Source organism: Tachyglossus aculeatus, chromosome 5, assembly GCF_015852505.1.
Source record: "Tachyglossus aculeatus isolate mTacAcu1 chromosome 5, mTacAcu1.pri, whole genome shotgun sequence".
Classification (NCBI taxonomy): domain Eukaryota; kingdom Metazoa; phylum Chordata; class Mammalia; order Monotremata; family Tachyglossidae; genus Tachyglossus; species Tachyglossus aculeatus.
This window is the reverse complement of record NC_052070.1, coordinates 48,997,492-49,010,989: the sequence shown is the minus strand read 5'-3', so window position 1 is coordinate 49,010,989 and position 13,498 is coordinate 48,997,492. Positions and strand designations below refer to the sequence as shown.

At 48.8% G+C, this 13,498-nt stretch overlaps 1 protein-coding gene across 1 annotated transcript in view; it reads right to left on the bottom strand.

Moving 5' to 3' along the window:
• The window catches only part of PGD (phosphogluconate dehydrogenase), a 28,298-nt gene that overhangs the window by 2,386 nt on the left and 12,414 nt on the right, over positions 1 to 13,498 (bottom strand). The window contains exons 5-10 of the mRNA XM_038746540.1: positions 12,153 to 12,271; positions 7,108 to 7,177; positions 4,918 to 5,052; positions 3,951 to 4,140; positions 1,538 to 1,668; positions 20 to 153 (exon numbers count right to left, since the gene is read on the bottom strand). Of these exons, the coding sequence (XP_038602468.1) occupies positions 20 to 153; positions 1,538 to 1,668; positions 3,951 to 4,140; positions 4,918 to 5,052; positions 7,108 to 7,177; positions 12,153 to 12,271 (779 nt within the window). The remainder of the gene's footprint in view (positions 1 to 19; positions 154 to 1,537; positions 1,669 to 3,950; positions 4,141 to 4,917; positions 5,053 to 7,107; positions 7,178 to 12,152; positions 12,272 to 13,498) is intronic.

Sequence of the window (13,498 nt, the reverse complement as noted above, 5' to 3'; positions counted from 1 at the left end):
TTTCGGACATCATATTTACCTCCGAATGATGCAGCCGCCCCTCCACATGAGGGCAATTCCACCATAGTTGAGCGTCCAGCCGAACTCCACAGCTGCTTGTCTGAGCAGCATAAAGCCTTGGGTGTACGAAATGATCTTGGAGGCGTAGAGGGCCTGAGAAAAGACACAGAGACTAAGGACTTTTCTACAAAAACGTTCAGGCCATGTTTCTCCACTCAAGAAACTCCCATGGTTGCCCATCCACCTCCGCATCAAACAAACTCCTCACCATTGGGTTTAAAGCCTGAATTGCCTTGCCCTCTCCTACCTCCTCTCCTACTACAATCCAGTGTGCCCACTTTGCTCCTCTAATGCCAACCTTCTCACTGTATCTCGAGCTCATCTATCTCACTGCCAACCTCTCGCCCACATCCTGTCTCTGGCCTGGGACACTCTCCCTCCTCATATCCCCCACTTCAAAGCATTATTTTAGGCGCATATCCTCCAAGAGGCCTTCCCTAAGTCCCCCTTTCCTCTTTTCCCACTCCCTTCTGCGTCGCCCTGACTTGCTCCCTTTATTCTTCCCCCCTCCAAGCCTCACAACACTTACGTACTTTATTTATTTACTTTATATTAATGTCTGTCTCCCACTCTAGACTGTAAGTTTGTTGTTGGCGTGGAATGTATCATCTGTTTATTGTTCTACTGTATCCTCCAAAGTGCTTAGAACAGTGCTGGGCACACAGTAAGCGCTCAATAAATACAATTGTTGCCAATTTGTACTTCCCAAGCGCTTAGTACAGTGCTCTGCACATAGCAAGCGCTCAATAAATACGATTGATGATGAATTGACTAAGGACAGAAGTCCTAATGGTGTTGGGCACTGGGGCACACTGCTAAGCAGAGCATACAGGTGCACCAACTTCAATCTCACTGCCGACGATCAAGGTGGGGAAGCAGCACGGCCTATTGGAAAGAGCCCGTGCTGGGGAGTCAGAGGACCGGGGTTCTAATCCTGGCTCTGTCACTTGTCCGCTGCGTGACCCTGGGCATATCACTTAACTTCTCTGTGCTTCAATTACCTCGTCTGCAAAACGGGGATGAAGGCTGTGAGCCCCATGTGGGACACGGACTGCGTCCAACATAATTACCCGCTATCTACCTCAGTGCTTAGTACAGTGCCGGCATATAATATAGTCAGCGCTTCAATACCATTAAGAAAAGGAAAAAAGATGGCTACGGAGTGAGGAGGGCAGAAGCAGTGGGGAAACAGGCCCATTGGTTCCAGGCTGAAAGAAGGACTGGAGAAGTAGAAATGAAGGAGGAGCCCAGACACACCAGGGTAGAATGTGCACATCCAGAATAGAGGACTACTGCACATCTGGCACCAAGAGCTGAACACATCGACTCCCCCCCAACCCACCCCCTATCAATCCCCTGGCTTCCTCGCCTCAATCAATGGTGTATATCAAGTGCTCACTGTGTGTGGAGCACTGTATTAAGTGCTTGGGAGAATACAATGTTGGAGCAGCAGAGTGCTCCCATTAGGCTGACCCACCTGGCGAATATCCTCCAGAAATGCTTTCTTATCACCCTCAAATTTGGACTTCTGGGGGCCAGTCAACTTTTTGCTGGCCTGGATCCTCTCATCCTTCAGGGAAGATAAACAACGGGCAAAGACCGCTTCTCCTAAATACAGAATGGGTGGAAAAAGAAAAAGTTGAGTAACCAAATCTCCAAGCCCTGGGGAAAAAGGAAAGATTATGCTTAGTCAGAGGATGAGGGCAGGTAGGGGCAGAGCGAGAGTTCTTGAGGTAGGAAACCCAAACCAGAGAGGGACACGGAGGGATCTGTAGAAAGAGCCAACAACGGCTTGCCCATGATGGCAGTTCTAGCTAAAATGCATGAATTTCAAATGGAAGGTTCCTGGATAATAATAATAATAATAATAATAATGGCATTTATTAAGCGCTTACTATGTGCAAAGCACTGTTCTAAGCGCTGGATGGTGACAAAAGGGTAATTTCACGGGGGGAAGAAGGGGCGGTTGAGTGGTTTTCAAACATGCTTGCCCAGCTTGGTGAAGAGTTCCATCCATGAGCTCAACACTTTGTAATACTTCGCAGGGCTAGCACTGCCCTTCAACCTTGCGGAAGAAATTTCCTCTTGCACTGCACCCACACGATGACTTGGCATTAGCTAGGGGCAGGGCGCGCAGATTTGTAAAACAATGAGTCAAGTGGAGCAAACGCCTGTGGAACTTGCCCAAGAATCAGCGGTGGCCACTTCCCTTTCAACCTCAGCCAAAAAACAAAAAAAAAGCAGCAACTGATCAGAGATTAAAGGGCTCCTGACCTATGAAACCCTTTGGAATTGAGAAAAGCTAGAGAGTGGCAATGCTGGAGACCTGACTGGGCCTCCCTTTGTCTTTCAGGGTTAAGATCTGAGGATTGTTTCTGAGTGATAGAAAGTTCCTGAAGAAAACAACAATGGAAAGAGACTTGCTAACTAATCCGGCCCCTCCTTCCCCTATCTCTGAGTTCTTGCTAAAAGGCAGACAGTTTCCTCCTTGGCGATCCCAATAGATATTTCCGCAAACTGGGTGGGGAGAGATTAAGCAAGATAATTGAGAAGGAGGGGTGTGGGGATGGAAAAAACAGAATTTACATGTGGGCCAGTAAACAGAAAGGGCTTTGAGAGTTAAGGAGAAAGCCATTCCCCAGACAAAGGGCACATTTCGGCCTTGGGCTAAATCGGCCACAGGAAACCCCTGCCCTTCACCCCGCTACCAAAGTCAATTGGCATCATCCTATCCCTGCCTGAAGCCCCTTGGGAGAGAATGGAGTTTTTCTTTGGGGGGAAGAAGCGTGAGGGAGAAATCTTCTAATCCTAAAAAACAACAAGCAGGACAAATTTTGTTGTGCTGTCAAGGGCACGGAGCAGAAGCTTTCTCAACCTCTCTCCTGCTTTAACCGTCTCCTTGCCATTCTACCAGCGTGGCTCAACGGAAAGAGCCCGGGCTTTGGAGTCAGAGGTCGTGGGTTCAAATCCCGGCTCTGCCCAACTGTCGGCTGTGTGACTTTGGGCAAGTCGCTTCACTTCTCTGTGCCTCAGTTCCCTCATCTGTAAAATGGGGATTGAGACTGTGAGCCCCCCGTGGGACAACCTGATCACCTTGTAACCTCCCCAGTGCTTAGAACAGTGCTTTGCACATAGTAGTCAGAGGTCGTGGGTTCGAATCCCGGCTCCTCCACGAGTCTGCTGTGTGACCTTGGGCAAGTCACTTCACTTCTCTGAGCCTCAGTTCCCTCATCTGTAAAAATGGGGATTAAGACTGTGAGCCCCACGTGGGACAACTTGATCACACTGTATCCCCCCAGCGCTTAGAACAGTGCTTTGCACATAGTAAGTGCATAACAAATGCCATAATTATTATTATTATAATAAATACGATTGAATGAATGAACACCATCATTATTATTATTATTATTATTACCAACTTAGCAGACCTTAATAGTGACAGCATATATGAAGCCCTTACTGTCTGGAGAGCACTTTACTAAGTGCTGGGAAAGAGTACACAAGTGAGAATCGGACACTGACCCTGTCCCCGGAGGGGCTACAATCTACAGAACACAACTCTCCTCTACACTGTAAGCTCACTGTGGGCAGGAAATGTCTCCCACCTTGGGTTATATTACCCAAGTGCTTAGTACAGTGCTCTGAACACTGAAAATGCTCAATAAATACGACTGATTGTCCAAACGGTGTTGACAAAATTTGCCAAGAGAAGCCCTAGAATGTAGCCGTCACCCAGGGAAATCACCTGTAAACACCACCCCTGGAATGGGGTGTGTGTGTGTTTGGTGGGGGGGAGGGCTGGGGACTGAGGAGTAGAGGGTAAATGAGAGAAAAGGAAGGAAGGTGATTGAGTGCTAGATGGTGGCTTCCCCCGGAGGGCTCATCATTACCGATGAGGGTGACAGGAACTCCATATTCCAGTGCTGAGATGGCGGTCCACTTCCCCGTGCCTTTTTGCCCAGCGCTGTCCCTGATCTTCGGGAGGAGGTGTTTGCCATCGGCGTCGTGGAACTTGAGGATATTGGCTGTGATTTCTATCAGGAAGGAGTCCAACTCTGTCTTATTCCATTCCTCAAATGCCTGGATGTGTCATAAGGAAGAAACGGGACGAAGGGTGAAGGCAGGGTGAGTTCAGCAGTGAGTCTGACACAAACGCCCAGTTGTTTCCTTCTTCAAATTTTTACCACTTTTTGCTGCTTGGTTCATTGGGCTTCATCAGTTAGCATTGCTAAAGAAAGGTCTTACCTGGTTTCCATCAGCGGTTCCCGCTCTGTCTTAGCCCCCTACGTATCCCTTCTGCTGAAAACTAGCCTACTTGCCATCCAACCACCAGCCATTGCTCACGCTAACGTTCCCTCCCAGAATGCTATCCCACCTCCACATTTTCCAAGGATGCTCTCCCCACTTCACGACTTTGCTTAAAGAGGCTCTTGCTTTCTTTCCAGATGTACAATCCCCTGACAAAGCAGGGCTATCATTTCAGCAACTCCCCGCCCCTGTTTATACGTATTTATCTGTATACAGAAACAAAGCCTGGGGATAACCAAAATGATTGCAGATATATTTGTGCATTTCTGCATAGCCTCTGCTCTTTACTCTATGACTTTGCATATTATGTTAATCTTATCTTCATGCCCAAACTACTTACTGAGGGGAGCGGGAGTTGCTTTCACCTTTGTACTTTCCCACAGTGCTCCATATGGGGCTCTCTACTGAACAGGGACTCGAATTCTGTTGAACTGAAGTGAAGAGCAGGGATTTATCCTCGTTAGTCAAATTCCCCGCCCTTCACCCTTCCTAGCAGGGGAATCCGCCGGCGCCAAATGCAGAAGGGCCGGAGTCCAGCTCGCCACTCACCTTGGCCATCTCATCGTGATCCATGCCCAGCACGTCTTTCATCAGGTGGTAGGCCTCACAGATCAGCTGCATGTCTCCATACTCTATCCCATTGTGCACCATCTTCACAAAGTGACCCGCCCCCTCTTCTCCTACCTGCCGTCAGAGAGACACACAAAAAAACACCAGTTTTCAGGGACAGAGAAGTCCGCACTATCCTCCAGAGCGCCAAGAGAAAGGTTGACGGGGCGAGGGGAGATCCAGATACAAAAGCCACTGAGGGGGACCCCAATCGCAAAGAACAAAACAAGAAACAATGACAGCTGAAAGTTCATGGAGATCATTCAGAGAATGCCTCTCTGTGGCACCAAACCCAACGCCGTTTCGTCGGGATGCTAGTTACTCCGAAATGCCCAACTTTTCAGAGAACAAGTTAGTTTAGTAATTCTCATTGCCCGGAAATTTCTCCTGGACTCTGGTTAAAATCTTCTGGTGCCGTCCTTCACTGTTTCAACTATGATCCTGGATCCCGGGCCCAATCTTATTGCCTGTGGGATTTCCATCTTCCCCACGTGGAGGTTGCCTGCTGAAGCTCCTCAAAGTCAACCGCCGAACTCATCATTTCACCTCAAACACCATTCAAAATGGTTAGAAAGCAACTATCCTCCCCTCATTCTCTTGGCTCCTAGGAAGATGAACTCAGAACGCCCATGCAAGCTGATAACCATCTCGCCCTTTCTTCCCCACTCCCTAAAGGGTGAACCACTTGAGACTAACCCTGAAGGCTGTGGGGATCCAAAACCTGATTTAATGAAGACCTGAAAGAGGAAGTGGGGGTTGCTCTGGGCGAGGGCTCAGAGAAATTGCTGCCTCTACACTAACATCGGAGAGGCCTGGTATCATGACACAAAGGTCCTTCGGGACCCTTCCTGCTGGCAGGTAGTGTGACTCAGTCTTTTCCAGGGAACCAGTCCCTTCCTCGCCCAGATGCACGTTTTGTTCCACCCACTGGTTATGTTTGGGTTAAATCGGAAAAGGGTTTGAATCCGACAGAAACTGAGTGACTTAAGGAAGTCAGGATCAGCCAGGTTTTCTCCAGTGCTCCTTGTCAGGGTGTTTGCAGCTCCAGATTAGGAATTTCCCTGGACAAAGGTCACCATCCTTGCCAGGGTGCGACTTGGGCAGCAGAAAAGTCCTCGTACCTCTGCCTATTTCCCCAGGCGGGAGGCCATAGAGATGGCTAAATCAGGCCCCCTTTTTCCTGGTAAGAAGACCAACAAGGTAGATGATCCATACCCCAAAATTGGCATCACTACTGCAGCGGCTTTGCAGCACGGAGGGTCACAGCCTACACAAGACGCTAGCTTGAAGGGAGGCTTATTGAGCCCAGGGAATGGCCACAAGAAAAGGCCTGCAGTGTCTGAGTTCAATCCATACTTCATGCTGCTGCCCGGATTATCTTTGTCCAGAAACGCTCTGGACATATTACTCCCCTCCTCAAAAACCTCCAATGGCTACCGATCAATCTGCGCATCAAGCAGAAACTCCTCACCCTGGGCTTCAAGGCTCTCCATCACCTCGCCCCCTCCTACCTCACCTCCCTTCTCTCCTTCTACTGCCCAGCCCGCACCCTCCGCTCCTCCACCACTAATCTCCTCACTGTACCTCGCTCTCGCCTGTCCCGCCATCGACCCCCGGCCCACGTCATCCCCCGGGCCTGGAATGCCCTCCCTCTGCCCATCCGCCAAGCTAGCCCTCTTCCTCCCTTCAAGGCCCTGCTGAGAGCTCACCTCCTCCAGGAGGCCTTCCCAGACTGAGCCCCTTCTTTCCTCTCCCCTCGTCCCCCTCTCCATCCCCCTGTCTTACCTCCTTCCCTTCCCCACAGCACCTGTATATATGTATATATGGTTGTACATATTTATTACTCTATTTATTTATTTATTTATTTATTTTACTTGTACATTTCTATCCTACTTATTTTATTTTGTTGGTATGTTTGGTTCTGTTCTCTGTCTCCCCCTTTTAGACTGTGAGCCCACTGTTGGGTAGGGACTGTCTCTATGTGATGCCAATTTGTACTTCCCAAGCGCTTAGTACAGTGCTCTGCACATAGTAAGCGCTCAATAAATACGATTGATTGATTGATTGATTGATCTGAGTTCCGTCCCCTCTGCTCCACCCCTTCCCTGAATACCGTCACCCAGTACTCGCCCAGTCGCAGCAAGGCTCTCCAGTCCCCACTTTGGCAGCAATGCCTTGGAAGATCGTCTTGATGTGTGGCCTGTGGAGAGGAACACTGAAGTTAGCAGCCAGCAAGAGAGGGGCTAGCAACCATTTCCCAAATGGGAGTGTTTTCTTTCCCCCAGGCATCCCGGGCACAGGGAGCCCTCAGTGCCGACTTAATCCCACCACACCAGCATCCCCCGGGGCCAGTCAACGGGAGGTCAGAACCAGAATGGCAAAACCACTTGCTCTGGGGAGCTCCTTTAGAGTTCAAAGACCCGGACAACCATTCACCAGAACCAGTTTCATCTGATCAAAGGAGCCAGCTGTGACTAATTTTTAACAGGACTCAAAGAGCTCTTAGGAGGTCTGCTACCTGGTCAGTCTCCTCTGGCTTTAGGGAAAGCACAATTCCAAGCTTTTAAGACATGAATAACCTAAAGCTAAGATGGTATCTGTGAAAACCAAAAGTCAAAAGGTACAGCATTCCTCTGGATACATGGGACAAGGGTAAAGCTAGCCACAACAGGACAGTAACCCCAAGGGCTATACAGATTAGTTTTCATTCAATTCTAGGGCTACTAAAGGCCCTGAAAGATCAGCCGGTACAGCTCCCAGAAGCAGACAGGTGAAAGACCAGTGGTTGCCCTTCTTCCCTTAAAGATCTCCAGGGATGAAGACTATATATCCTCGCTCTCAAAAGAGCACATGGCTACCTGCTATTAGCCCCACTTCATCTGATGCAGGCCTCACTGGAGCTGTAGACTAGCTTGCTGGTCAATGTCCTCAGTAGTAGCTCGATCACCGGTTCCTCTTTTCTCACTGCCTTTAGTCTTTCCTCACAAGATCTGTTTTCTAACCCATTAATCCTGATTGTTGTGCTTTTCTGGATCCTGTCCAGCTTTTCTACATTCACTCTAGAGCACAATGGCCAAAGCTGGATACACTAGTCTAACCAGGGTCTGACCACTGCAAGAGTCTAGAAGGAGATTACTACCTGGCTTTTTTACTAGCAGCTCTACTTTGCTGATTCACTCTGGCAACTGAGCTTTTTCTGCTAGTCTTGGGCCTAGTCAAGTCTTCCCCCATCCTGCAATTTCCTCCTTTGCGGTTCAGCTCTAAGTGCTCTACCTTATTGAACTTTCTCTTGTTCCAAAAGGCCCATTTTCCCTGTCTGCCTTAAATTCTATCGGCGTCTTTTGAAGTTGGCGTGAACTTCAAATGGACGTGCGTGTTCGATTCTCTTATCCAGGTCACCAATAAGCATGCTGAATAGCACTGACCCTAGGATCAGTCCACGGGGTGCCACTCAATACTCGACGTGACATTTCTGGGTACCACTGACCCAACTCTGTAGCCCCCACCGGAAGATGGAGGCCGTAATCCCCCATTTTATCAATGAGCATGGTTTGTGGGATGGGATCTAAAACCTAGCTGAAACGGAGTGAGGCAAGGTTTTGAGAAGCAAGGTTTGTGATCTATATAGACTGCCACCGTCACAGAAAAGGGATTATATTTGTCTGTAACAATCTGTTCTTCACAAAGCCAGTAGCATCTCTTAGTCTTCTAGATGGCTGCAAATCGATGGTTCAGTCGTTTGTTCTAGCGCTTTCCTAGGCACTACGAAGCAGCGTGGCTTAGCGGAAATAGCAAGGTCCTGGGAGTCATAGGACCTGGTTTCTAATCCCAGCTTTGCCCGTTATCTGCTGCGTGACCTTGGGCAAGTCACGTAACTTCTCTGGGCCTCAGTTACTTCATCTGTGGAATGGGAATTCAGTGCCTAATGTGAGCCCCACGTGGGACAAGGACTGTATCTACCCCAGCGCTTAGAACAGTGCTAGGCACATAGGAAGTGCTAAACAAATACCGTAACAACAATCAACGTTACGGCGACTGCTCTTTAAGTCAGTTGGTTATCCCTTGGGTATTTCGGAAAAGGAAAGCCGTTGGGGAGCTAGGGAGACTTCTTCTGGCAATGTGCATCTGGACGGGACACGATGCAGTGTCAGGTGAAACAGCTGTCCTCACGCATTGAGTGAAGTCAGGGACGCTATGGTATTTCAAGAATGTAATCCCTGTGCGTTAGGGGAACTGAGTGTGTTCAAGTGGCCAGAGCCAACCATGATCTTCCCATACCTGGGGCACCCTCACATGAAAGGGACTCTACAGATCCAATGCCAGGCCGAGAGGTCAGGCAGAGCTGCGCAAGTTGGAAAGGGTCACACGTCCAAGTCCCCAGTGCCTCTAGCTCCTGCTGTCCTTAGGAACGGGGCCTGAGACCGTCAGAGTGCAGCGTTGACTTGGGGATGGACGGAAGCAAAGTAGCAGATGGCCCCTGGTGACGGCCCGGCAGGTGAGAAGCCTCACGGCACCTGGGAAGCTCCGTAGCAGACGTACGGCTCATGAAGGGGTTTGGAATCAGGAGGCCAGCCCTGGGGCTGTGATGAACGTGCCTCTTCATTCGAAAGCTACATTCATCTCTGCCTGTTCCGACTGCTAATCCCTCCAATTCTGCAGCCTCATGTTGAGACAAGTCTGGGAGGCCAGAGAGAAGTTCCAGGATGGAATATCCCTGCAGTTGCTTTGGTTCGACATGCCCAAATGGGTCCTTTAGGAATAAGCATCCTCACTGCTAGACCAGAGCTAAACTCGCCAGAAGCTAATCAATATATAAGCCGTAGCTGCTCCACCTTTCGGGCTGAAGAAAGAGAGGGCTGGCATCACTCCCCCGACCACAGTGACCCACTTTATCCTCCAACAACGAGGTAGCAAACCGTCTAGAGAATGAGGTTACCTTTGATGTCTCCCTCATGAGACATCATGTCTTCCTTTGCTATCTCTTCCTCCTCTGCTCCATCTCTCTCGGTTTTCCTCTACCTGGCTGTCCTTCCTGCAGATTCAGTGGCAGTGTTTCTCCTCAGACTATTCTGTGGGACAACCACAACCTGAAATTGCTAGTTTGGACTACCTGGTTTCTTCCTTCCTATCTCTAATGCGTAGGTTTCTCCCCGACTTGGACGTAGTCTCCAGTTAGCAAAGCGAAGGGCATAAAACCTCTTTTGCCCACGTCCTGCCTCTGTCCTGAAACGCCTTCCCTCTCCAAATCCATCACTCTCCCCACCTTCAGGGCCTTATTGAAGGCACGTCTCCTCCATCCCTCAGTCCTCATTTCCTCTTCTCCCACTTCCTTCTGCACTGCCCTTACAATTCCCTTCAAAGCCCTACTGAGAGCACACCTCCTCCAGAAGGCCTTCCCAGACTGAGCCCCCTCTTTCCTCTCCCCCTCCGCATCACCTCCTTCCCCTCCCCACAGCACTGTATATATGTATATATGTTTGTATGTATTTATTACACTATTTTTAAATTTATTTTACTGGTACATATTTATTCTCTTTATTTTATTTTGTTAATAGGTTTTGTTTCGTTCTCTGTCTCCCCCTTCTAGACTGTGAACCCACTGTTGGGTAAGGACCGTCTCTATATGTTGCCAACTTGTACTTCCCAAGCGCTTAGTACAGTGCCCTGCATACAGTAAGCGCTTAATAAATACGACTGAATGAATGAATGAACTTGGATTTGCACCTTTTATTCACTCCTCACTTAGCCCCAAAGCACTTATGTACCTATCCATAATTTATTTACTTATATTAATGTCTGTCTCCCCATCCAGATTGTAAGCTTGTTATGGGCAGGGAACATGTCTACCAACTCTGATATATTGTGTGCTCCCAAGTGCTTAGGACAGTACTCTGCACATAGTAAGAGCTCAATAAATATGACCAATTGATAATAATAATAATGATGGCATTTATTAAGTGCTTACTAGGGGCAAAGCACTGTTCTAAGCGCTGGGGTAGATACAAAGTAATCAAGTTGTCCCACATGGGGTTCACAGACTTAATCCCTATTTTCCAGATGAGGTAACTGAGGCACAGAGAAGTTAAGTGACTTTCCCAAAGTCACACAGCTGACAATTGGCGGAGCCGGGGTTTGAACCCATGACCTCTGCCTCCAAAGCCCGGGCTCTTTCCACTGAGTCACGCTGCTTCTCATGATTGATTGATTACAGGGGTCCATCCCCACCCAGGGACCTAAAGCCTGCACAAAGGACATGGTGCTTCTTCAACAGAGGTATCCCCGATGGGAATGGATCAATCAATCAATCAATCGTATTTATTGAGCGCTTACTATGTGCAGAGCACTGTACTAAGCGCTTGGGAAGTACAAATTGGCAACACATAGAGATAGTCCCTACCCAACAGTAGGCTCACAGTCTAAAAGGGGGAGACAGAGAACAAAACCAAACATACCAACAAAATAAAATAAATAGGATAGAAATGTACAAGTAAAATAAATAAATAAATAAATAAATACAGTAATAAATATGTACAACCATATATACATATATACAGGTGGTATATACAGAATGGATCTGCTAGGACCTGTGTTTCTGGCTAAGGTCAGACAGACAGAGGGCTTAGTACAGTGCTTTGCACCCAGTAAGTGCTCAATAAATACAACTGAATGAATTAAGAGGGCAGCCGGGCTGCCCCCAAATCCCCCCCGGCACTTCAGGGTTGCCAAAGTAAAGCCAACCACATGAACTGAAGAGAAAAAGCTCCAACATTCACGACTCCCACTCACACCAGAAGCTAAAGTTTCTTCTAATCCCGGCTCCACCGCTTATCTACTGTGTGACCTTGGGCCAGTCCATTAACTCTTCTGTGCCTCAGTTCCTTCATCCGTAAAATGGGGACAGCCCCACACGGGACAGGGACTGTGTCCAACCCGATTTGCTTGCATCCACCCCAGCGCTTCGTACAGTGCCTGGCACAGAGTAAACACTTAGATGCTAAAATTATTATTATTATTATTTTTAGACTGTGAGCCACTGTTGGGTAGGGACTGTCTCTATGTGTTGCCAATTTGTACTTCCCAAGCGCTTAGTACAGTGCTCTGCACATAGCGCTCAATAAATACGATTGATTGATTGATTGTTGTTATTAAGTTGAGTTATGGTTGACACCGCTTACCATGCTTCTTTGTTTCCTCCTGGCATCAGGGATGGACCGTACCGGGCTCCGTCCTCTCCACCACTCACGCCACTTCCCACAAACAAGATCCCCTTGGCCTTGAGGTCCCTACAGCGCCTCTGAAGAAGATAAGAAAGGCACTCTGTTACTCTTCCAAAGAAACTCTCCTAAAAATGGGCTGGGGGCCAAGCTCGAGGGAAGCCGCATGGCCTAGGGGATACGGCACAGGCCTGGGAATCGGAAGGATCTGGGTTCTGATACTGGCTCCGCTACTTGTTTGCTGTGTGACTCTGGGCAAGTCGCTGCACTTCTCTGTGCCTCAGGTACCTCACTTGTGAAATGTGGATTAAGACTTTGAGTCCTATATGGGACAGGGACTGTGTCCAACCTGATTAGCTTTTATCTACCCCAGCACTTAGTAATAATAAATAACGATGGCATTTATTAAGCGCTGACTATGCGCAAAGCACTGGGGAGGTTACAAGGTGATCAGATTGTCCCACGGGGGGCTCACAGGCTTCACCCCCATTTTACAGATGAGGGAACTGAGGCACAGAGAAGTTGTGACTTGCCCAAGGTCACACAGCAGACATGTGGGGGAGCCGGGATTTGAACCCACAACCCCTGACTCCAAAGCCCGTGCTCTTTCCACTGAGCCATGCTGCTTAGTACAGTGCCTGCCACATAGTAAGTGCTTAACAAATGAATAAATAAATAGAAGCTCAAGGGTCCCTCACTGAACACACACGGAGTCCCAAGAATCAGGGAGCAACCTGAGAAAACAGGGAGAGGGAGAAGAGCATCTACTGAGTGCAAAGCCCTGAACTGGGAGCTTGGGAAAGTACAAGAGACGCAAAGCATGCATTCCCTGCCTTCAAGGAACTTCCCATCTAACTGGGGAGATTAGATGGTTTACAAAGAACGGGAGTGGTGCGAAGAACAAGGATCAGACGGGTAGCAAGGCAAACGCCAGGGAGAAGCGTCAGAATTGAACGTGAATCCATGCACAGCCCCACTTGTTCCCACATGATGATGATGGCATTTGTTAAGCGCTTACTATGTGCAAAGCACCGTTCTAAGCGCTGGGGAGGATACAAGGTGATTAAATTGTCCCATGTGGGGCTCACAGTCAATCCCCATTTTACAGATGAGGTAACTGATGCTCAGATAAGTTAAGTGACTTGCCCAAGGTCACGCAGCAGACATGTGGCAGAGCCGGGATTCGAACCCCTCACCTCTGACTCCAAAGCCCGGGCTCTTTCCACTGAGCCAAGCTGCTTCTCTACTGGAGGGTGGGGCACAGCGGGGAGAGTCACCTGACTGGTCACCCCACCTGGTGCAGGTCT